Raw genomic sequence first — 24371 nt, 5'->3', positions numbered from 1 at the left:
AACGCTTCTCACTGGACGCCTCACAAACGCCCACCTACAGTCCGAGACGATGCGACGCCGTGAGAGTGGCTGTCGACAACCCTCGCTTGCGTCCCCAGATCTCTCTGCCCCCTCCAGCCTCCCGCCCGTATCTGCGGGGGTTGGCGACTGAGGCCCAATCTTCAAACTGAGACGGCTGATCGCCTCGGCAAGATCAGTGAAGGAGCCATCCATGTGTTATTGCTTTTATCTGGCTTGTGTGTCCAGCGCCTACATTTGCCAGACAGTTAGTTGGCTGCCCCTCATGAGCTGATACGCGGATGGGCGGGATCAACCACCCAGGCATCTTGGCATTGGTGATGTGCGGTCTGGATGCTGAGCAATGCGGGATCCAATCGGGAGGACTTCCCCATGCCCCAAGGTTGCTTCTTCAAGAGCCAGCAGCCCTTGATAACAGAGCCAGAAACAAGGCCGTCAGGTGTTTTGTTGCGTGCTCCTCCTGGCTCTCGACGGAGATTCTCATGGCCGGGACCCCGAGTCGCCCGTGCACTGGGAATAACGGCGCGGAATTAACGGTGGGCTGGGTCACCGGAAGAAGCAGTCAATCGGAGCGAGCCTGAAAGGAGTCCAGGACGCTCGACGGGGCGAGTCTGAGTCGAATTGAGGTCTAGACCCTTGAACCACCCGCGTCTTCTGGGATAAGATCGGCTTCCAGCCAACGGGCCCTCGTGCAAATGTACCGGTACTACAGCATCACAGGCCGGGGAGCCGGAGCTGTTAAGAGATGAACAGAGACATTGTAGTTTTCGGGCCAGACAAGAGTAAGACCTAAGGCTCTAGGTATTGTGTCAAGACCTATCAGATGGGGGCGGTGTCATGGAAGCAGAAATGGCCAAATTTTCACAAAAAATGCCATTCTCCTGAGATTACAGCAATCCTCTGTGACCACCTCCAAACCAACCAATATTGATGCAAAAGTACCACGACATTGAGCTTTTGAAGTGGTCGCTCGGCATTACATCATATGACCCTCGCTTCCCGTCTTTCTGGGAAGGAGCATCCCTGTCCTTGTTCCCAGTGGAAGGTGCTGAATTATTGGGAGTGACCTTTTTTTCCACCTCCACGCGCGCACGCACACACTGGCTCTCAGGTTCACGCAGTTGCCTGCTGATCAATCTTGGTGCATGCCCTCTTTCCCAACCTCAAACCTTCCATTCCCATCGAGTCAAGGGAGTAGGTAGGCCACCATCAGAGAAGGAGCCCCCAAGCCTTTCATTTCAGCCTCTCATTCTATACCCCACCTTTTTTTTTTATACCTTCGACTTCCTTCAGACCCTGAGATCGGAGTCGCTTTTCTTTCCGCGATAGCCTCGACACGTCACGTTTTCGACCGCATTATCTGCCAGCTCTACCTTGCCTCGCGACTCGCGCCCGCAAACCAACTGCACCCTGTCTGCGCGCCCATTACCTAGCTGACATTCTATGTGTTGCTATTGAGGCACCGTCGATACGCAATCAGAGGCCTTGAGCATCGTGTGATGCGCTCTGCCCCCCAGCCTTGCGCTCGCGACAAACATGGCCAACCCGATAGGCGAAGATAACTGGCTCGCCTACCTCGAAGAGATCGTACGCAACGCCTCCGACCTCGAGCAGCGAGTCAATGTCGTCGAACTGTACAAGCGCGCCGTCGGCGCTGAGCCTGGCAGCCTGCGCATCTGGCTAGCCTACTGTAACTATTTCTGGTCGCTGTGGGAGGAGACGCAGGCCCTTTCAGGCGCCGGCTGGTCCGACGAGGAGCGCCTTCTTGGTCGCGAGCTCTTCTCCTTCGGAGCTGCTCTTGATCTTTGGCAGCAAGGATATGAGGCCATCCGATACCGGCTCGGCGACAGCCACCTACTCTGGGACCGCTGGATATCACTCGAGATGGAGCTTCTTGCTAAGACGAGAACCCCCGAGGGCATCAAGCGCATCACCCACCTGTATCGCGACCGTCTGCTCACCCCGCACCTCACCTGGGACGAGACCTCTCAGAATTTCTCGACCTTTTTGTCCGAGTACAACCGTTCCGCTTGGGAGGATTCCATGAAGGACATTACGACCAATGCCCAGGAGACGAAGCGCTTGATTTCTGCACGCGATCCTTTCGAGAGCAAGCTGAAGCGCGCGGTGAATGCTGGCGATGTAGATGCTCAGAAGGAGGCGTTGACGACTTATCTTGACTGGGAAATGATCCAAAGCAAGCGCAGCAACGACAACCCCGAAATTGGCATTGACCTCTGCCGTGGACTCTACGCCCGTGCGTTGACCAGTGTTCTCGCCACAGACCAGAGTACCTGGTACGAGTACATCGTGTTCCTTTCGTCTTCAAACTCTGACCTTCAATCCCCTGGAAACCTCCTCGATGTCCTCCGCAGGGCTGTTCAGCATTGCCCCTGGTCGGGTCTTCTTTGGAACCGTTACATTCTATGTGCTGAGGAAGCAAGATTGCCGTTTGGTGAGGTTGAATCCATCAAACATGCCGCTACGAGCGAGGATCAACTACTCAAAGATGGCATGGAGGGCATGATTGAGATGTATGTCGCTTGGTGCGGCTTTCTTAAGCGTACTGCTATGGATGCTACCGCTACAGACGAGTCCGTTGACGTTGCCGATGTCGGTCTCGGCGCTGCTCTCGAGGATGTTTCGGTTGTTGGCCAGCGACTCTACGGCAAGGACTTTCAAGGCGATCCCAAATTTCGACTCGAACGCATCTATATCCAGTATCTCACAGAGAAGAAGGGTGCCGTGGACGAGGCCAGAGCACAGTGGAACAAGCTTGCAGCATTGCAGATTCATGCCGACAATCACGACTTTTGGTTCAGGTATTATATGTGGGAGATGCTGATCTTCTCTTCTGGTGCTCAGGACAATCGGAGTCCCACCCCCTCCTCCGCCGGCGCCAGTTTCCGAATACCCACTTTGGCAACCGCAGTTCTGGCTCGGGCTGTTGCTCGTAGGACGATTGACTGGCCTGAAAAGGTCTTGGAGGTTTACATGCAGCATTGTAACGACTACGAACAACCTCTTTCTTTGCGAAAAGCGGCCGATCGGGTGCACAAGACTGGAAAGGAGGTGAAGAGGCGTCGCGAACGTGAGGAGCAGGAGAAGACAGCTGCCTACGCTGCATACTACAACGCCCCGGCGGCAGAAGAGGAGACTCAGGAGGCTAAATCGCCAGGCGGTTCAAAGCGAAAGCGGGAGACCGATACGGATGCCACAGAGGAGCCTGAGAGTGCCAGCAAAAGACAAAAAAGCGATGCCGATAGAGAGCAGCCTGAACAGGATGCGACTACACAGCAATCACAGGCGCCCAAGAGAGACAGGGAGAATTCGACCATTATCGTAACAAACCTCCCTGGCGATGTCACCCAAACCAAGGTTCGTCAGTACTTCAAGGAATATGGACACATCAACAACATCACCGCTCTTGTGCGCGAGGAGAAGACCAACTCCTCCACGGCCCTCATCGAGTTCAGCTCGCCTGAGGAGGCACAATCTGCACTGCTTCGAGATGGCAAATACTTTGGCCAGTCACAACTCACTGTTAAGTCTGGACACGATCTGACTGTTTACGTTGCCAACTTTCCTCCTGTTGCCGATGAGGCGTATATCCGCAACCTGTTCAAGGATTGTGGAGAAATACTAAGCATTCGATGGCCAAGCCTCAAGGTCAACTCCCATCGTCGGTTCTGCTACATCTCGTTCCGGGATCAAGAGGCATCTGCAAACGCCGTCAAAAAGGAGGGCAAGCTGCTCGAGGGCCGTTACAAGCTTCTTGCCAAGTATTCCGACCCCAACCACAAGAAGGCTCGCGAAGGCGCCCTCTCGGAAGGCCGAGAAGTCTACATTGGCAATCTGGATAGAACCGCGAGCGAAGCAGACCTCAAGGGGGTCTTTTCCAAGTACGGCAAAGTTACGAGAGTCAAGGTTCCGCAGACTCTATTAGGTAAAAACAAGGGATTCGCCTTTATCGACTTTGAGACAAAAGAGGAGGCAGAGAAGGCCGTGGCCGAGATGAACAATACCAAGTTCCGAAGCCAGATACTTGAGGTTTCGCTTTCCAAGGAGTCAAAGGTAAAGCCAGCAGCTAAGACCATGGTCGCTGAAAACGCCAGAAGCTCACCAGCACCTTCATCTCGCGATGCGGAGGGAGACGCTGCCATGGAAGACGCAGGAAGTGATGCTCGAGTTAAGCCAACTGCTGCTGACATCTCGGCCCGGACGGTTGCTCTGATGGGTCTCCCTGATACTGTCAACGATGCGAGGATCCGGGCTCTTGTCGAACCTCTAGGAGCCATTGTTAAGTTGATCGTCCTGCCCGCCAACGGAGGTGCCAAGATCGAGTTTGCCGATGTTGCCACCGCTGGCAAAGCAAGCCTCCAACTCAATAGCATGGAGTTTGAGGGCCGTCCACTTCGAACTGGCACCGTGGAGGAGCTCCGGCAAGCCAAGGCAGAGCACGTTCAAGACCGTATTGTGTATGGAAGTGGTAACAAGGATCAAAAGCCCAAGGCCACTACGTCTACAGGTTTCATGCCACCGCCAACTACCTTGCGGCGACCCGTGCTAGGCAAGCCTGGCCCACGCCGTGGCCTTGGCTTCAAGCCCTCAGCCCCCAAGGCAGCCCAGAACGGGGCGGAGACCAACGGGGAATCTGGGGTGGGTGCCAAGAAGAGCAATGCGGATTTCAAGGCCATGTTCCTGGCGAGTGGCAAGGAAGAAAAGGAGACAGAGAAGAAGGAAACCGAGAACAAGTCCTGAGCAGTATGGCGAAAACTGCTTTCGACACCACATCATGTAGCATATTGTATTGTACTACGATGAGATGAGATATCCAGGAGATTCGGGGAAGACAAAGGATTGGGGGAGGATTGTACACTGTACAGCTGTTGAATGCAAGTACCGGCGCTCAACCTAGCTCTAGGGCCAAGAGAGGGCCTTCTAATCACATCGTTGCGTTATTGCTTCGTCGCCATCCATCTGCAAGCCGAGACATGAAGCCCATTTCAGGTTACACCAGGTAGATTGGTCGATATGCGCACCGCTTTTATCTAGTATTATACTTTCAAAAACGTCTAATGCATTGTATCTATTTTAGCAAGCCTTTCCTTTCCTTTCCCTTGAAAACCTGTGATATCCTCTATGTCTGACCCCGTGCATGCAACAAACAAGTGGTCAAATCCATCAAAATACTACCTAGCCACTCAAAATCACGCCTTGACTGCCAACCCAGTTGCGGCCGATCTATCCTGCCCGAAATCCTGCGTGAAGATTCTCTGCCAAACGTCGAGCCACTTCTCCTGCTGGGCAGTGGGCAGCTTGCCCGGCTGCTTGAAAGACCGGGTCAGAACCTCGCGCAGGCGAGTTCGGAGAACTTTGATAACGAGCATCGTCTTCCAGTCTGGGACAACGAAGCGACCTCGATTTCCGTCCAAGACAATTACTCCAGAATACATCTAGCAGAGGCATTAGGACTAGATCATGGGCATCAGCTGAAATAGTGGGACTTACATCGCATCGTACATCGCCGCACAAGAGGGCGATTGCGAAGGGTTCCACGGCAGTAGCCTCGTGGGCGTGATACACCCTGTGATTCAATGTCAGCTCGTCACTCAAGTAGATGCATATTTGAAAGCTTACGTCTTGGACTGCATAATGTGATAGTAGGACAACCATCTGAGATCAAGGCGGCCTCGGTTGACAGACGACGGGTGGAGGCTGATGGATTGGTTCGTACCAATGTTCCTCAACCCCTTAGACCCCGGTGCTTCTCTCACGAGAATTTTGGGATAGAAGCTCCATGCAATAACAGAAGCCGAGACCACGTCATTGTCGCTGTTGAGGTTGACTCTGCGTGGGATCTCGAAAAAGTGCTGGTGTCGCCGTCCACGGCCACCAGAGAATCTAGCCCGTGAAAGAGTTCGCCTCTCTTCCTCCGTGAGCAAGAGGAACCCAGAGTCTGCAAGAGATGTGAGAAGCTGTCCTTTGAGATCCTCTATATTGGCCAGAGTCTGCTGGCTCAAAAAGTTCTTTCGACAGAATTGAAACTCCTTTCCACCGCCACCAGCAGACTGGCACACTCGCTTCCACGCTAGATATGCGTTGTAAATGGTGAGAAGATCCGAGTCCCCTCTTCTGAAAGCCATGCGTGCGTTGTCTGCCTGTGTTCTCTGGCCAAACGGTGCAGAGAAGGGCGACTTGGAGGAGAGTATAGCAGCAACGGTGATGGCCATATCCAGACACTTGAAGATGACTCCGAGTAGAATGAGTTTTCCCAAGAAAACATCCAAAGGTAGCCTGGCTAGTTGATGTCCAAGCGGTGTCAGTTCTTCAGCTTGCGTCAAAGCACGAACGTCCACGAGAGCGTCAATGGCGCGGCGTATGTTTTTGGCAGATGGAGGATCCAAGGCATCACCTAGGGTCTCCTCAATTCCTCCTATCTTACAGATCTTAACACGAATCGCCAGGTCTTGCAAAGAGAGGCGGAGCATTTCAGGGGTCTGCTGATCGCTCATCAAGTTGTCATGGCGATACTTGGTAAACATGTGGAAGCAAAGTCCCTCTTGTACTCGGCCGGCTCGTCCACGCCTTTGCTTGGCGTTGGCCCGCGAGATGAATGTATCGATAAGGCGTGACAGTTGCCGTCTCTCATCGAATCGCATCTCGCGATGTTTGCCAGTGTCTATCACGCAGGTGACATCGGGAATGGTGATACCTGTCTCAGCAATGTTGGTGGCAAGAACAATCTTACGTATGCCGGGAGGTGGGATCAAGAATGCCGATTCTTGATCCTCTGTAGCGATGCTGGAGTGAAGGGGATAGACGAGCCAGTCTTTGGCGAACCGTGGATCTCCAAGAAGCATGTCATTGAGCGTACGGATCTCTGCAATACCTGGCAAGAATACCAAGATAGCCTTGCTATAGTTTTGGAGATCATCGTCGACTGCAATGTGGGCTATCAGCTGAACGATCAAGTCAAACTCGATGCGATACTCGTCGAGTTGGGCCAAGCTCGATCGTGTTCTCGACGAATATCCCGTCAAGCTCTTCGAGACATCACTCTTTGGGTTTTCGCCTTCGCTCTCAACCAGATCGTCGTCAATATCGACCATCTTGTCCGGTTGAGAGTCTGCTGGCGTATATCCAGTAAGTTCGACAGCATCCTCGAGATAGTGGACCTGGACTGGAAACGTTCGTCCAGGAACGTTGAGAACAGGCGCCCCGTCTAGGTACGCCGAGAAACGCTCAGCATCGACCGTGGCTGACATCAGGACAACCTTCAAGTCCTTCCGGCGCTTGAGAAGCTTTTTCAAAACAATCAGGAGGAAGTCGCTGTCGATAGATCGCTCGTGAACTTCATCAAGCACCAGATGCGTTACCTCTTGGAGGTCATTTGAGCCTTCGAGCATTCGCATCACGATACCGGTGGTCGCATACACCAGTCTCGTTTCTTTCGAGGCTTTGGCCTCCAGTCGAATCGAGTAGCCAACCAGTGACCGGTTAGTGCCAAGGTCATTTCTGTTTTCACCAAGCTCTTCGCTCACTCGGCGAGCAAGGGAGATTGCAGAAATACGTCGAGGCTCTGTGCAGTACACCTTACAGGGCTTTCCCTGCGACAGCTGATGCTCCAACAAGAAAGATGGGACCTGAGTACTCTTTCCACTATATGATGGTTAGTCCATGCCAGTTAAGAGCCATGAGGGAAGGGTATCATACCATCCAGTCTCGCCACAAACAATCACGACCTGGTTTCCATCGACAGCATCCAGCACTTGCTGTCTGAAGTGCCACATGGGAAGCTGCATTCGGGATTGCTATACGCCCGTCAGTTTCTGCTAGAATTAGAAGCTCGCCACCTTACTCACCAGCATCATTTGGAATTTGCGGGTACTGGACTTGTCAGTCCAGATTCTTTGGTAGTACTCTCCGTTAGTAGCGTTCTGTCTTGAACGATCTTGTCCAGCATCATCACCAGAGTCGTTGAGGGTTTTGCTACCCCTGCCCCTGAATGCTCCTTGGATTATAACGCCGTCTTCAAGCTCTTGATCGTGTCGTTGGCGAACCAATGCTCTCAAGTCTTTTACCACGACTCTGTCTTGCTCATCGACTTGAGCTTTCCTGGCTTCAGCAAGCTCAGTCCAGAAATCTTTCCACACATGTGGGAGCCTAAGGCCGACTTTCTCTTCTTTGGGGTTCCCACTGAAAGTATAGAACAGGGCTGCCGCGGAGATGTAAGCTTCAGACTGTTTCGAGTCCGGTGTAGCAATGCCGGTCATGGTGAAGGTGAAGTGAAAGGGATCAGCAATGATCTCAACGTCGGACGAGGTAGCTGGGAACGGCAGTTCTTGTGCTTTCGTCCAGAAAACATCCAACGAGTGACGGTTCGCAAAAGATGCATCCGATACAATTGTGTACGAGACTTTCGCCGCCGCATCTCTGTGTTTCCCAATTAGCAAAGTATTCGCCTTCAAATTAAAAATCTTGCGAGGTTTTACCTTGAGCGACAGGTCTCCTCCAAAGTCCTCCTGGGACTGACTCCCGTCCACTTTCCAAAGTCACGGATCACGATCTTGGATCCGTCGGCTGAATTTACAACCGTGCGGCTCTCTCCAGTGCTGGCGTCGACTTCGTTCTGGGGTAAGGAGGCAAATAATCCTCCTATGTCGTCGTCATCTTCGTTCGCCTCAGCCAGGATCTCGGCAGCAATCCGGTTCGCCTCGTCGTTGATTTCGTCCTCATCCGACTTTTCTGGTGCTGGTTCTTCCGGTGTTGAAGCATCTTCAGTCTGTGTTTCAGCCTGTGCCTCGGCCTCCTTCTTTGCGGCTGCAAGCTGTTTCTCCAAGTTGATTTTCTGAACTTTCCACAATTGCTCAGCTTCGTACTTGTCAAACAGCACATCAGACTCAATCTTTCTGATTTTTGCTTCAAGCTTTGCGACAGCAAGCTCTTCGTCAACATCGCCAGCTTGCGATTTGTCCGACCGATGGTAGCCACGCTCGAACTCTAGAAGCTTGGCTTTAGTCTCCAGATACTTCGGAACAAGCTCGTCAGGTTCGATATCACTATCGCAAGTAACAACTATTTTCTTGGCCGCTGATGAGGCCTTAGCCGGTCGACCTTTACCGGCAGTTTTACCCTTGCGGCCGTTCTTTGGCTCAAAATGGCGAGGAGTGCTTGATCGAGTAGGAACTGGGCTTTCCTGAGGAGTATCTATGCCAGATTCAGTCAGAATATGGCAGGTGGTTCAGGGGCCGAGAAACAAACCAGTAGTACTTCTAGGGATGGGTTTCGACTTGGGCTCGTACGAGGGCAACTCGTCAAGGGGGCATTCCCGAGCCAGCCAATCCAGAGCTTCCTCAAGACCCCAGATCGAGTCTCTGTTTGTGGGTGATACATTTGGCGAGATGTCCAGTATGTAACGTATCACGGCCGGAACACGCTCAGTGGGAAATTCGGCGGCGGAGAGCGTTTGCTGCAATGTCCAGAGTCGAGTGATCATGTCTTCCTCGGGAGGCATCTTTCCAGCGCCGCCATTCTCAGACGAGGTTAGGCTCGAGGATGAAAAGCGACTTTCAGCCTGAATCAAGTCGAGTATGTGATCCATTAGCTCCTGGGGCAACCACTTGAAGCTATTCACCGAGTCCGCTTGGCCACGGAGAAGGCGACGGTCCGTATCCAGTCGAGATCTCTGGCGCTGAGCATCCCTCTTTGTTTTGCTAGCATGTTTTTCAACAAGAAGCTGAAGCTCGGACTCCTCCAATTGCCTCTCAAACTCTTCAGGGCTCAGCGGCTTTTCCTGAGTAGCAGCGCTGGCAGTCGCGTCACCAGGAGTCGCAGTCGATGATGGTGGGGCATCTTTCTGCGTCGATGGAGGGGCACCTGGGCCCTTGGCAACAGCGCTCGCGGGCTTCGAATCAGGCTCGGAGAGTTCAGGCCTGGGCTTGGAAGCGATAGAGGTGGTCGCGAAGCCACGGGCAGGGTTAGCGGCGGGCTTCTTCTTCTTCTTTGCGCCAGCCATGATGGGTGGTGCCCAAGGAGAAGAGGAAGAGTGGCGAGTGGGAGGTTCCAGTCAAGGGAAAATTGGGACGGATGTTCTGGTGCGAATATCTTATGACAGGTTGCAGGGGAAATGTAGGGACGATCAGGATCAAAGGGGTCTTTTGCCTTGCGGCGTGCAGGATCAAAGATCTGGGGTTTCAAGTTTAGATCAGGCTGAAGAAAGGGTGCGAGAGTAAGGTCAGTTGGTGGAGAGGATGTGACGCAAGGGCTTTTGATCGGTGGACCTTGAGGTGCTGCTCAGGTGCTGCTCAAGCGCTCAAAACAAGGTGTAGGGGGGAAAGATATTAGAACAACAGTGTGAGCTTAAAGTTTTGGCAAGCGGTTCTCATCGGTTTGATCTCCAGAGTCCAATGCACAGCTGCAGCAAGACCGTTTCTTGTGCCAGTGTGTGAGTAAACTGCTCGGGTTGGAGGCGGGAGTTGAGTGGGTTCAAGTCTGCGATAGCCCGGCCCAAAGCATAGGCTCTGCCGCCACACGGTTCGAGGAATAAATCATACGCCATAGGGGGAAACAGAACAGACAGCCCTCGAATACTGCTGGTTTAATATAGGTGGTGATTTGTATATAAAAACCAAAGTGTTCATATTCGTTAACAAGATACATCTACAGAGCTCTTTTTTTCCCTACATTATCATCATTGTTCTTCCATCCCTAAAGCTACCCTTGAGCGAGGATGAGCTCACCCCTGTGCCCTCTCTGATGTATCGAATGGCGGGGAGCTGACAGCGACTGGCCCGGGCCTGCCTCGTCAGACGTGGGCACCCTCAGGGCTCCGAACCCCACTACAACCAAGCAACCCTCGAGCTCTATCCTCCCGGCGAGCCCTGTTAGGTAAGGTACGGATGTGAGTGAGCTGCGCTGCTGGACACTCTGGTCAACGTGGGGTCAGTCCATCTCGATATTTCCATCTTCACTCCGACCAATTTGGTGCCCGAAAATTCCAAAACCACCACCAATAATACCATCGCCGAATTTCCACGACACCCCCCTTCCTCCTCCCTCGATCGAGGACCTACGCCTCAAGTCCGGCGTTTGCGAGCTCTGGTAGCCCCAGATGAGTTCATCACTGCAGACGCCCACTTTCGTCTCCGATCTCCAGCATGTCTAAAGTTGACTCCTCCGACTCTGGCGCCTCGTCCGACCTGGACATTGCCGCCGTCAAGAAGGCGCTGGCTTCGTCCTCGACCGCGATCCGAATAGCTCAACTGCGCACAATCGAAGAAAAGCTTACCCAGAAATGTGCGCAAGCCCGGTCCTGTCGTGTGACGAGCTCCGATCAGCCAACTAACCCTTCTTCTGTAGCCCTCGACCCCTCCTCCATTTCCCGTCTTCTCCAGCTATTCTTTGGAACATACGCCTTCTATGCCGATAGAGAGTCTCGTATTTCTGTTCAGCGATGCCTTGTTGCCCTGGTTTCGGCCGGTGTTGACCCCAAGACAATCTCCCCACTCATCGCCGTCATCCGCAAGGAAAGCCAGAAGCATGGCATTGCTCCTACAAGCGCCTTCGTCTTGGTAGAATGGTGCAGTCTGTTCATGCAGCACCTCGATGCCTCACTGTGGGATCAATTCGCCACAGATATCCTCCTGACCGATGCCGATGCCTTGGACAGGTGTCACCAGCTAGTTTCCAGGAAATCCGTTGTTCACTCTGCGGTCATCGTCACAAGAAGAGGCTTGAGGAAGCTTTTGTCTAACCCTGATTCCAGTGAGAAACGGCTATCCGATGCTGTCAGCGTTCTTGCTACGAAGGGAGCTCAGTCTACCCCAAGGAATGCCATCTTGCTGGGTATTATTGCTGGGGTCTCTGCTCGGAAGGAGCACCTTCGCCCTGTTCTCGATTCTCTCAAGCCCAAGTATTATGAGTTCTTCTCCAGAGAGCTCATTGGCTCTCGGACTGCCGTCTCGGAGCACTTGATTCTAGGATTTGCCGACTTCTTCACTTCCTTTGCAACACTCGACGAGGTTTCAAAAGAACTTATCCCGGCCCTCGAAAAAGGCCTTCTGCGAGCCCCCGAAGTCATCCTTGGCGGAGTTCTTACACCGCTCGTTCGCAGTCTGCCCGAGAGCTTTGACCTCTCCAAGGTGCTTGAGCAAAAACTGCTGAAGCCCATCTTATCGAACGTCAAGTCAACCAATGCAGCGATTCGCGCTGGTGCTTTGGATGCTTTCCGGGCCCTCGTGAATAGGTGCAATGACGACGCATCCTTAGAGAAGATCACCAACGAGATTGCGACCCCCCTGAAGTTGGGGAAGCTCGCATCCCCGGATCAACGCATACTGCATGCGCAAATGCTTGAGTTTGTCCCGCTATCGAAGTCAAGCGCCGATAAAATTGTCAATGCTGTGTCCGTTGTTGCTGGCAAAGAAGGAAATGAGGGTGCATTGGCAGCAGAGACCTTGGCTCTGGCAAGAGCCGTGGCTTTCATTCTCGATAACGAGGGCGAGATACCCAAGGCTGTCCTGGACCCCATTGCGAAAGGCCTGGCGGATAAGAAGGCTCCTTCTCGAAAGTGCTGGCTTCTCCGTGTGGGCTATATCTTGCAGACCCTCGCTGAGGCTCAAACTACATCTCCTGGAATGTCCGCCTTTGTTGAGGCTGTGATACCAAAGATAATCACAACCTTCAACGAGGTCACTACAAATGCAGCTACAGCTGCGCAGAATGGCCTCATTGTCGGTGCTTACATTCTAACAGCCGTAACTCCTCATGTCCGGCGCTTGTTCCCTGATTCGCCTGCCGACTCGGCTTTGGTTAAAGCTTCCGTGGTTAAGCATTCTCTCTCCCTGGACCCGAAGCCTTCATTCCTGCTCAATCATCGAATCTACTCTAAAGTCACGGCCGAAGAGGACCTTAGATGGTTTGCGCGTGCTTTGACCTCGGCCTTTGGGAGCCTCGAACAGGATGCCGACAACCAAGTCGCACTTGCATGGTCCGAGGCCATCATTCATCAAACCGCCGCCCACAATGTTCCTCCGTCGATCCAACAGGAGACCTCCAAGGCCCTTTCCGGCCTCTACACTCGAAACCCGAAGCGGGTCTCGACGCTTATCATCAACGGCCTTTGGGATCATCTGGAGCATTCTGGGTCTCGTGACAGGGATCATTCGATCGATCCTCACAACTTGGTCCATGTTGTGAAGGCCATCTGCTTGACCCCGAAGGACTTGGAAAAGTCTGGTCAAAGCATTGCCAAAGAAGACCTTGAGTCTCAGGCAAACAGTCTTCTGGTGCTGGCACGCTCAGAGTTGATTCCAAGAGCGAACTGGATTGACCTGTGTCTCCGCATGGAACTGGACCCCGGAGACCTTGTTCGAAAGTACCAGAATGAGCTCTTGGAGGAGATTGACAGAAGGACCTCTTTTGACCAAAAGGTTTGATTGCCCCATCCCCAACTTGCTGTTGAAAGTCTAACTAAAACTTATAGTCGGACGTTGTCAAGAAAGCTGCATACAACGCGGCAGCCGACCTAGCCTTCGTTGCACCTGACACGATCATTCCACGTCTGTTGGAGGTCATTAGTCGAGATCTTGCTGCCGAACAGCTCCATGATGTCGGCCCTGTCGAAGCGGCTATCTTCAGAACACCCGAGGGCACCTGCTTTGTCGACGTGCTTGCCAAGAAGGCCCAGCAAGTTGTAAACAAGAACAACAAGGATTACGATATCCTCAAATGGGAAGAAGAACTCCGAAGCCAACTTGAGAAGAAGAAGGGTCAGCAGAAGAAGCTCACCGCTGATGAAACCGCCAAGGTCAATGCACAGCTCAAGAAGGAGAGCCAAATTAGACAATCGCTCCGCGAAGTCGAGGCACGGCTTCTGCGTGGTATTGGTATCATCAAGAGCCTAGCAACCGGCCCTCCGACGGATGCGACCCAATGGCTTGGTACTGCAGTTTCACTGCTCATTGGCGTCATGGATGCAGGTGCCAACATGATCACTGGTGATGCAGCCCCCCTGGCATACATCACTTGCTCTGAGAAGGTCTCTGAGCGACTTGGCTCAATGAGACCCTTTATCGGAGTGGCAGCCTTGAGACTTCGAGATGTGTCACTGGAAGAAAACTACCAGGAAGAACCTCTCGAGGACTTGATTACAAGAGTGCTGTATCGTTTGCGATTTGCCGGTGAGCAACGACCATTCGACTCCGTATCGCTCATCTATGCCTTGCCGCTGGTCTTGGATGTCCTTCGCAAAGGAGGAGTTGGCAGCACAGCCGATGATGCAGATGCCCAGCTTGTTTTGGCTATTGAATTCCTGTCATTCCACACAGACATTTGTGTTGATGAAGCCGTCCCACGAGCCGAGCTTCTGTCAGTTCTCATCAGCTCCATGCAAGCATACACGCAACATTACAAGCTCATCAAGGACTGTTTTGCTGACATGTGTCGATGCATCGCACCGAACATGAACCGCGAGGAGATGATCGTCCTAGCCAAGGGCGCATTGGTGCCCGAAACTCGCGTCCGATCAACCGTCTTACAATCCATCAGTGCCGAAGTTGATATGAGCGAGCTTGGGTACTCTGATGAGATTTGGCTCGCCTGCCACGATGACGAGGACGAAAACCAAGATTTGGGCCGTGAGATCTGGGAAGAGAGTGGTTTCGAGGTCACAGCTGAGGTCCCACTAAAGATGTTGCCCTTCGTTGAAAGCAAGGATGCTCAGCTACGTCGTGCTGCTGCCCGAGCCATGTCTGAAGCCGCGGGTCTGCACAACGAGTCCCTGGAGGCTGTGATCGCACAATTGGAATCCACCTACAAGGAACTTGCAAAGCCTCGAGTTCAGCAACTCGACGAGTTCGGAATGCCCAAGAAGATGGACTTGTCTGACCCTTGGGAGGGCAGACATGGTATCGCGACTGCATTCAAGGAGCTTGCTCCAGTCATCAAGACTGATCAGTTGGATGCCTTCTTTGATTTCCTGATTGACAATGGCCCCCTGGGAGACATACACAGCTCAGTTCGAAGTGAGATGCTGGATGCCTCGATCCGTGCCATCGAAATCCACGGCAAAGGAATTCTCGATCATCTCATGGCCAAGTTTGAGCAAACCCTGGAGCAGCCAGACAAGAACAGCGAGGCCGCCGATCGCGTCAACGAGGCCGTCATCATCATGTACGGTGCATTGGCTCGCCATCTGACTCCTGGCGACCCCAAGATCCCAACTGTCATTGACCGGCTCGTGGCAACTTTGAGTACGCCTTCCGAGACTGTGCAATATGCTATTGCTGAATGTCTACCTCCTCTCATCCGGGCCTGCCCTGACCAGTCATCCAAGTACTTTGGGCAAATCATGGAGCAACTACTCAGCTCCAAGAAGTACGCCGTTCAGCGTGGTTCTGCGTATGGTTTGGCTGGCCTTGTCATGGGCAGGGGAATATCATCCCTCCGTGAATACCGCATTCTTTCGACCCTCACTGATGCGATGGAGAACAAGAAGGAGGCAAACCAGCGCGAAGCTGCACTGCTGGCATACGAGCTTCTCTCAACACTACTTGGGCGTCTATTTGAGCCATACGTCATCCAGGTTGTGCCCCAGCTGCTGACAGGCTTTGGTGACAGCAATGCCAATGTCAGAGATGCTTGTTTGGCAGCAGCAAAGGCATGCTTTGGAAAGTTGAGTTCTTACGGTGTCAAGCAGATCATGCCGACTCTCCTGGAAGGACTTGAGGAACAGCAGTGGAGGAGTAAGAAGGGCGCCTGTGATCTACTTGGTGCCATGGCGTACCTTGATCCTCAGCAGCTCGCTAACAGTCTGCCCGATATTATTCCTCCTCTTACTGGTGTACTGAACGACAGTCACAAGGAGGTCAGGGCCGCGGCAAACCGAAGCTTGAAGAGATTCGGTGAAGTCATCAACAACCCTGAAATCAAGAGCTTGGTCGACATCATCCTCAAGGCCCTCAGCGACCCTACCAAGTACACCGACGAGGCTCTTGATTCCCTCATCAAGGTCCAGTTCGTCCACTACCTTGATGCACCATCTCTTGCACTGGTCACTCGTATCCTGCAGCGTGGTCTGGGCGACCGTTCCAACACCAAGCGCAAGGCAGCCCAGGTCATTGGCAGTCTGGCTCATTTGACCGAGAAGAAGGACGTCGTTATGCACCTACCTGTGCTGGTGGCTGGCCTCAAGGTTGCTGTTGTCGACCCGGTTCCCACCACCCGAGCTACAGCGTCCAGAGCACTCGGTTCGTTGGTTGAGAAGCTTGGCGAGGATACCCTACCCGATCTTATCCCCGGCCTGATGCAAACCCTGAAGTCCGACACTGGCGCCGGCGACCGACTGGGATCAGCCCAAGCTCTCAGCGAGGTCCTCGCTGGATTGGGAACATCAAGGTTGGAGGAGACTCTGCCAACTATTCTTCAAAATGTCGAGTCCTCGAAGCCTGCCGTTCGCGAAGGTTTCATGTCTCTCTTCATCTTCCTTCCTGTCTGCTTTGGCAACAGTTTCTCGTCCTACCTCGGCCGTATTGTCCCGCCTATTCTCGCGGGTCTTGCCGACGACGTTGAGTCCATCCGCGAGACTGCTCTCCGTGCTGGTCGCCTGCTGGTGAAGAACTTTGCGGTGCGTGCCGTTGATCTCCTGCTCCCAGAGCTCGAGCGAGGTCTTGCAGATGACAGCTACAGAATCCGACTGAGCTCGGTTGAGCTCGTGGGTGATCTTTTGTTCAACCTCACAGGTATCAAGGCTGGGACAGAGGCTGACGATGAAATTGACGAGAACGCCAAGGAAGCGGGTGCTTCTCTCAAGGAATCCCTCGGAGAAGAGAAGCGTAACAAGATTCTCTCTGCCCTGTATGTCTGCCGATGTGACACTGCTGGAGCTGTCCGGTCAGCCGCCATTTCGGTCTGGAAGGTCCTTGTGCACAGCCCGAGAACTCTCAAGGAGCTTGTGCCTACTCTCACACAACTTCTCATCAGGCGCCTGGGAAGCTCCAACATGGAACACAAGGTCATTGCCAGCAACGCCCTTGGAGAGCTTATCCGCAAAGCAGGAGATGGTGTTTTGGCAAGTCTCCTTCCCACTTTGGAGGAAGGTCTTCAGACATCGACCGATGTCGATGCTAAGCAAGGTATCTGCCTTGCTCTGAGAGAGTTGATCTCATCTGCTTCCCCTGAAGCTCTCGAAGATCATGAGAAGACACTTATCTCCGTCGTTCGCACAGCACTTACGGACTCTGATGAGGACGTCCGAGAGGCTGCTGCCGAAGCATTCGACTCTCTCCAGCAGATCTTTGGCAAGCGAGCTGTCGACCAAGTGCTTCCCTTCTTGCTTAACCTCCTTCGGTCGGAAGACGAGGCAGACAATGCTCTGTCAGCTCTCCTCACGCTACTCACCGAGACAACACGATCAAACATCATCTTGCCCAACCTTATCCCTACGCTCACAACACCTCCCATCTCGGCATTCGATGCCAAGGCCCTGGCCTCTCTATCCAAGGTTGCTGGTCCTGCGATGAACAGGCGCCTGCCTAACATCATCAACTCGCTTATGGACAACGAGATCAACTGCAAGGAGGATGATCTTCGTGAAGAGCTGGCAACTTCCTTCGACACGGTTATTCAGTCCATTGATGAGTACGATGGCCTTAATACGGTCATGAACGTCCTTCTACAACTCCTCAAGCACGAGGATCACCGTCGGAGAGCAGCTACGGCCCGCCATCTGGGCAACTTCTTCTCTGCCGCCAGCGTGGATTACTCCCGGTACAACCAGGACATTATCCGGTCACTACTCAACTCTTTCGATGATGGAGACCAAGATGTCGTCAAGTCCTCTTGGGCAGCACTCAGCGGATTTACCAAGAAGCTGCGGAAGGAGGAGATGGAGTCGCTTGTCATCTCCACTCGCCAAACTCTCCAGCGCGTGGGTGTCGCGGGAGCGAACCTGCGTGGTTTCGAGCTGCCTAAGGGTATCAACGCTGTTCTTCCCATCTTCTTGCAGGGCTTGATGAACGGTACTGCAGAACAACGAGTCCAGGCTGCTTTGGGTATCGCCGATATTGTCGACAGAACCAGCGAGGCCTCGCTGAAGCCGTTCGTGACCCAGATTACTGGTCCTCTCATCCGAGTGGTTTCAGAACGTGCCACCGAAGTCAAGTCAGCCATTCTTCTCACTCTCAACAATCTCCTCGAGAAGATGCCAATGGCACTCAAGCCTTTCTTGCCCCAACTTCAGCGTACATTTGCCAAGTCCCTCGCCGATACGTCGAGCGAGACACTGAGGACAAGGGCTGCCAAGGCATTGGGTACCCTGATCAAGTACACTCCCCGTATTGATCCTCTGATTGCCGAACTTGTCACTGGATCGAAGACTGCCGATCCTGGTGTCAAGACCGCAATGCTCAAGGCCTTGTACGAGGTCATCAGCAAGGCCGGTGCCAACATGGGAGAGGCGTCCCGAGCGGCTGTGCTGTCCCTGATCGACATGGATACAGACGAGAGAGACGACACCATGACTATCACCAATGCCAAGCTGTTGGGTGCCCTCATCAAGAACGTTCCTGAAGAAGCCGCCTCAGGTCTGCTCAAGAACCGTGTGGTTACCTCACACTTCAGCCCCTCGTCTGTGCTTGCTCTGAATGCCGTCCTGGTTGAATCCCCAGAGGCTCTGCTCCAAAACTCGTTGATCGACGAACTGCCCGAACTCTTGTGCCAGGGCATCGCAAACAAGAACGTAAGTGAAGACGAACGAGTTCGAAGTAGACTGTTAGCTGACATTCATGAATAGGTTTTTGTGGCAGACAACTGCATCCTAGCTACAGGCAAGTATCTACTCTCAGATGCGCCCAAGACCTATGAGACTACCAAGGGAATCTTTGAGGCCCTTGCGTCCATCATCCAGCCAGGCAATGCAACCGACTCTCGTCGACTTGCGCTGGTGGTTGTTCGCACGGTGAGCCGCAACGACATGGAAATGGTCCGACCTCACGTGGCCCTCCTGGCACAGCCCATCTTTGCAAGTGTTAGAGACCCTGTTATCCCCGTCAAGTTGGCGGCGGAGGCGGCATTTGTGGAGCTGTTCAGCGTGGCAGATGAGGAGAGCCGCATCTTTGACAAGTTCATGGCTGGGTCCGGAGCGGAGCTGCCTGCCAACACCAAGAGGAGCATGGGAGACTACTTCAAGCGTGTTGCCATGAGACTAGGCTCACAAGCTCGCGAGAGACGTGAGGCGGAAGGTGGACAGGGAGGACTTGGCCTATCAAACGACGAGGCAGAGGACGAAAAGGAGATTTGGAGTGTTGGAAAGGTCGATGTGGGAAGCGAGACGTTCTCGTAAACATCTCCGGGGGCAAGTGTGCCATGAACAAATGTTCTGGCATCTTACCTATGTTATACCATGATGAAAAGCTATGAATCAATGCAGCACTGTCACATCCAGGTATTTGGATTTGGCTTCATGTAAGCTGTTATCGAGCATCTGTTGCTCTACCTTGAGGAATAGTGCTGGGAATAATGCTAATCCATGCACGAACATAAGCCCCATGTGGGTATCGCCGTTGTTCATGATCTTCATAATCGCCCAGTTGTGTGTGTCCTTCGAACCTGCCCCACCGCCATCTCCTCGAATTTCACCACGCTGAATTTCGAGCTCTTGTCGTCCACGTCAAGGCCATGCTGCACTCACATGCTTGTTGTAACACACACATAGATATATGGATTGGCAGAAATATAGAGAAAAATACAGTGGTTCGCATTTCGTGATAGCTCAATGAACTAATTCAATGGCCTAGGAAATAGCACAACAACGTCAACCTTCGGATACAATACTCCGAGCAAAAGCTCGCCTCATGACAATGAAGTCAATTTGAGCTCATGAATAATTCTGATTGGGGCAGGGGATATCGCATTTCCCACCCCACCTTCCCAGAGTGCCCTGTGGCAGTAAAATGGTCACGTGAATCGCTCGGCGGTGACTCATGACCCAGAACAGCCCTCGCTTAGTGCAACTGAAAGGGTCTAGCGCAAGTGAACCCACAAACCCAAGGAGAAATTCTGGCCTCGCAAACCCCTCTCAGTCTTCATCCAACATCCATCGAGGACCGGCCACCACTAACGACAATCAAGATGTAAGTTGTCCGAATCGATCAGCGCAACGAGGATGCGATATTGGGGGAGCTGGAAGCAGGGCCGTGCTGGGAGCGGATGCTTCTGATGCCGTCGCCGCGATCTCGAAGCCAAAGATTCATCATCGATATCAGAGGGAGTTGGTGGCTAACTCGTGTTTCTTCCTCCACTGCAGGGTCAATCTGCGAACTCAGAAGCGCCTGGCCTCGTCGGTCATCGGCTGCGGTCAGCGCAAGATCTGGCTCGACCCCAACGAGCAGAGCGAGATTTCCAACGCCAACTCTCGCCAGACCATCCGAAAGCTCATCGCCGATGGCCTCATCATCCGAAAGCCCGTCACCCAGCACTCGCGATCGCGCGCCCGCGAGCTGAACCTCGCCCGACGAGAGGGCCGACACCGTGGCTACGGTAAGCGCAAGGGTACTGCCGATGCCCGTATGCCCAGCCAGGTCCTCTGGATGCGCCGCCTCCGAGTCCTCCGCCGTCTTCTGGTCAAGTACCGTGCCAGCGGCAAGATCGACAAGCACCTCTACCACGAGCTGTACCACAGCAGCAAGGGTAACACCTTCAAGCACAAGCGTGCCCTGGTTGAGCACGTACGTGTTACCCATGATACCCGGCCATAGTGGCTACGACGAGGGATGATTGCTGACATGGAGATAATAGATCCACCGTGCCAAGGCCGAGAAGCAGCGTGAGAAGGCTCTCCAGGAGGAGATGGATGCCAAGCGTGCGAAGAACAAGGCTGCCCGCGAGCGCAAGCAGGAGCGTGCGGCGGCCAAGCGAAATGCTCTCCTTGCCGAGGAGTAAACCGTGTGGACAACGACAACATTTCGGTCTTGAGAGGAGGCTGCATTCGGAGTCTACGGGTTGGGTCTCTTTTTACGCCCTTCTGGTTTCTACAGTCGTACCGGCGGGGGTTCTGGCATGTAGCATTGAAAAATGGAATCGATGATGCTCGGATGCTTGGATGTTTTTCCACAATGCCCATCTTCTCGTGAGCACGGCTGTTGCTCAATATGTCCTCGGTACCACAGGTGTTCAAAATAATGTTGTGCGGGTTGGCTTCATTTTCACAAGCGGGTTGTGCCTTTCTCACTCCACAAAAGTGCCGTTGCTCATGCATGTCGCTGTCTTGCCCTGAATTTCTGCCGATGCTTGATAGATGGCAGAATAGCATCAAGTTGGTCGGGGCTTGCATCAACGCGAGGGCACTCCTTTCAAACCTAGGCCGCACAGCCTGGATAACTTAGAACGTGATCGGACAAAATGGACAGCAACGCCAAGCATTTACAACCCAGCTAGGCAAGAACAATAGGACACCTCCGCAAGAACAAGCTAACTTTCTACTAACTACGTAAACGCATTGAACAACAATGAAGCTATCGTGAAAAGAGTATGCAAGAAGATCAACCAAAGGCTTGGATCAGTTCATTCAAATTGCCCTCTCAAGAGTGGTGAGTTTGTGCCAGGGCATTTCAGCATGCTCCCGCACGAAGCGGAGGAACCAATATGCTATCTTGGCGGTCACATCACGCCCAAGTTTAGTTGATAAGGAAAAAAGAAGAAAAAGAAGAAACCCCATAGCCCACCAGAGCCGAGAATTTTATACGTAATGGCGTCTTGGCTCACCGCCACAGGGATGGAGCACTGTGGCACAGGCGAGTGTGAGCTGCTAAAAGAGTACCTTTGACTTGGGTATTTGTAGCGTTTAAAGGCTGGCTGTTTTGCTGGAGCAGCTATGTCCCAGGCGACCTCTCAGCCCATTAACCACAAAATATTGTCCTGCAGAGGCCGTGACAGGGGCTCAGGTTAGGCAAGTACGCTAGGTACTTGTTCTGCATGTAGCTGTCGTTGGCTGAACTCGAGCCATTCTGGCAGCCTCCTTCCAAAGCGGCCCTCACCAGTGGTGGTGTCGGCTCCTCCTCCACCTCCCACCTCCGCCTCCGCCTTCGTCCTTCTAGGTCCCGTCCTGACATCCATCGTCACAGTCAATGACGTCCTGAGCGAGCGCGCCGCTAGACAATCACCGTCTTGTCGCCTCGCAAAGCGGCTCTCCTCTTGTGCGAAAAGATACCCCCTTTTTGTCTCTCAATTGCGCTCCATTCCCTCTTGCTCTCTCACCCTCTCTCCCGTCATCCGCCGATCGCAACCACGCCATGTCTCTTGCTGGCGTGAGAGGTACCTCGCGTGTCCTGCGCGGCATCGCGAGGCCTGTTGCAGTTACCACAACGTGCACGCGAGCGTCGTCCTCCTTGAGTCTCGAGAGCCAGCAGCAGGTTTGTTCATGTCCAATTGATTAAAAGCCATTGTATTACCGTGACTTGGAGGTCTGACGCTCTTGTGCCCTTACACAGCTACTCTCAGCCCACCTTGGCAAGGCTGACCCCACCGTCTTCGACATCATCGAAAAGGTTCACCATGATGCCGCCTCGAGCCCGCTGCCCTCGCTCTTTTACTAATCCCTGGAGTAGGAGAAGAAACGCCAGAAGCACTTCATTAACCTTATCCCCTCCGAGAACTTCACTTCGCAAGCTGTTCTCGATGCTCTTGGCAGTGTGATGCAAAGTACGGCTCTCAATCAGTGTCAGTCTTCATATTACAGAGTCTAACTTATACCCTCTCCAGACAAATATTCGGAAGGCTATCCGGGTGCTCGATACTATGGCGGCAACGAGTTCATTGACCAATCCGAACGTCTATGTCAACAGCGCGCTCTCGAAACGTTCAGCCTTGATCCCAAATCATGGGGTGTGAATGTCCAAGGTTCGCAACTTCTCCCTTTCGTCCATGACTGGTGTCTTGTACATGCTAGTCTTTGTTTTGGATAGTTCTTGCTGACTCCGATCTTCAAGCTCTCTCCGGTGCTCCCGCAAACCTCTACGTCTACTCCGCCTTGTTGAACACGCACGATCGATTGATGGGCCTTGACCTACCTCATGGTGGCCATCTGTCACATGGCTATCAGACACCAACCAAGAAGATTTCGGCTGTTTCAAAATATTTCGAAACGGTGCCCTACCGATTGGACGAGTCAACTGGATACATCGACTACAACAAGCTCGAAGAACTAGCAACCATCTACCGACCCAAGATTATCGTGGCCGGCGCAAGTGCCTATAGCCGACTGATCGATTATCAGCGCATGCGAGAAATCTGCGACAAGGTCAACGCTTACCTACTCGCCGATGTCGCCCATATCTCCGGCCTAATAGCAGCCAAGGCTGTCCCAGGCCCCTTCTCTTACGCAGACATTGTCACAACCACCAGCCACAAGAGCTTACGAGGTCCTCGAGGAGCACTGATCTTCTACCGGAAAGGCGTTCGGAAACAAAACCCCAAGACCAAGGAAGATATTCTTTACGACCTCGAGGGCCCCATCAACAACTCCGTATTTCCCGGTCACCAAGGTGGCCCTCACAACCACACTATCACAGCCCTCGCCGTGGCTTTGAAGCAGGCGCAAACCCCCGAATTCCAGGTGTATCAGACTCAGGTACTAAAGAACGCAAAGGCTTTTGCCCGGCGATTGAGCGAGCCCAAGGGCAATGGTGGTCTAGGCTACACTCTTGTCAGCGGAGGCACTGATAACCACTTGGTCTTGGCCGACCTTAAGCCCCAGGGCATTGATGGCAGTCGAGTTGAGCGTGTGCTAGAGTTGGTCGGTGTTGCTGCCAACAAAAACACTGTCCCGGGAGATCGGTCAGCGTTGGTCCCCGGTGGCCTCCGCATGGGCACGCCAGCCATGACCACTCGCGGCTTCAACGAGGATGACTTTGTCCGTGTTGCGGATGTCGTGGATCGTGCCGTCGCCATCACTTCTCGGATTGATAAGGCGGCCCGAAAGGCAGCGGAGGAGAAGGGTGAGAAGAACCCAGGCAAGCTAAAGAACTTCATGGAGTATCTCGGCAACGGCGAGACGCAGTCCGAGATTGTGCAGCTACGGAGCGAGGTTGCAGACTGGGTCGGCACATACCCCCTGCCGTGGGATTCATCTTGATGATGGTCCACGACAAACATCAATATGCATGAAAACGACGGGCCCGCAAGCCGGATCATTAGTCCCGTTGAAACTAATTTGGTTATGACCACATAGAAGTGTACCGCTGGACCCTTGCTTCGTCCGAGCCTCTGCTGGGACTTGAATTGAACATAGGTATGTGAGATGAGACGAGACCACTACTCCACGGATGTAGTTTATGGCTTCACCTCACTCAACCGTT

General features: G+C 53.2%; 4 protein-coding genes across 4 annotated transcripts; 3 read left to right on the top strand and 1 right to left on the bottom strand.

Annotated features, from left to right (window-relative positions):
- Positions 1-1554: 1554 nt before the first annotated feature.
- On the top strand, positions 1555-4779 carry NCS54_00675300 (Hypothetical protein; the record flags this gene model as incomplete). The annotated part of the gene is made up of 1 exon (XM_053152200.1): positions 1555-4779. One exon carries the CDS (start codon positions 1555-1557, stop codon positions 4777-4779), a length of 3225 nt encoding a protein of 1074 aa, XP_053008175.1.
- Positions 4780-5228: 449 nt separating this feature from the next.
- On the bottom strand, positions 5229-10036 carry NCS54_00675200 (Hypothetical protein; the record flags this gene model as incomplete). Its single annotated transcript, XM_053152199.1, has 7 exons — positions 5229-5474; positions 5530-5605; positions 5659-7680; positions 7735-7832; positions 7884-8454; positions 8514-9228; positions 9283-10036. 7 exons carry the CDS (start codon positions 10034-10036, stop codon positions 5229-5231), a joined length of 4482 nt encoding a protein of 1493 aa, XP_053008174.1.
- A 1141-nt stretch (positions 10037-11177) lies between these two features.
- On the top strand, positions 11178-20958 carry NCS54_00675100 (Ribosomal protein L19; the record flags this gene model as incomplete). The annotated part of the gene is made up of 7 exons (XM_053152198.1): positions 11178-11316; positions 11380-13451; positions 13505-18757; positions 18812-19356; positions 20100-20150; positions 20210-20744; positions 20815-20958. The coding sequence occupies 7 exons, from the start codon at positions 11178-11180 to the stop codon at positions 20956-20958; spliced, it is 8739 nt and encodes a 2912-aa protein (XP_053008173.1).
- A 1349-nt stretch (positions 20959-22307) lies between these two features.
- On the top strand, positions 22308-24148 carry NCS54_00675000 (Serine hydroxymethyltransferase; the record flags this gene model as incomplete). Its single annotated transcript, XM_053152197.1, has 5 exons — positions 22308-22427; positions 22506-22562; positions 22623-22716; positions 22777-22914; positions 22980-24148. The coding sequence occupies 5 exons, from the start codon at positions 22308-22310 to the stop codon at positions 24146-24148; spliced, it is 1578 nt and encodes a 525-aa protein (XP_053008172.1).
- Positions 24149-24371: the final 223 nt, after the last annotated feature.

The sequence above is a fragment of the Fusarium falciforme genome, chromosome 5, assembly GCF_026873545.1.
Source record: "Fusarium falciforme chromosome 5, complete sequence".
Lineage (NCBI taxonomy): Eukaryota > Fungi > Ascomycota > Sordariomycetes > Hypocreales > Nectriaceae > Fusarium > Fusarium falciforme.
Note: the sequence above shows the minus strand (reverse complement) of the source record. Positions and strands in the feature narration are given on the sequence as shown.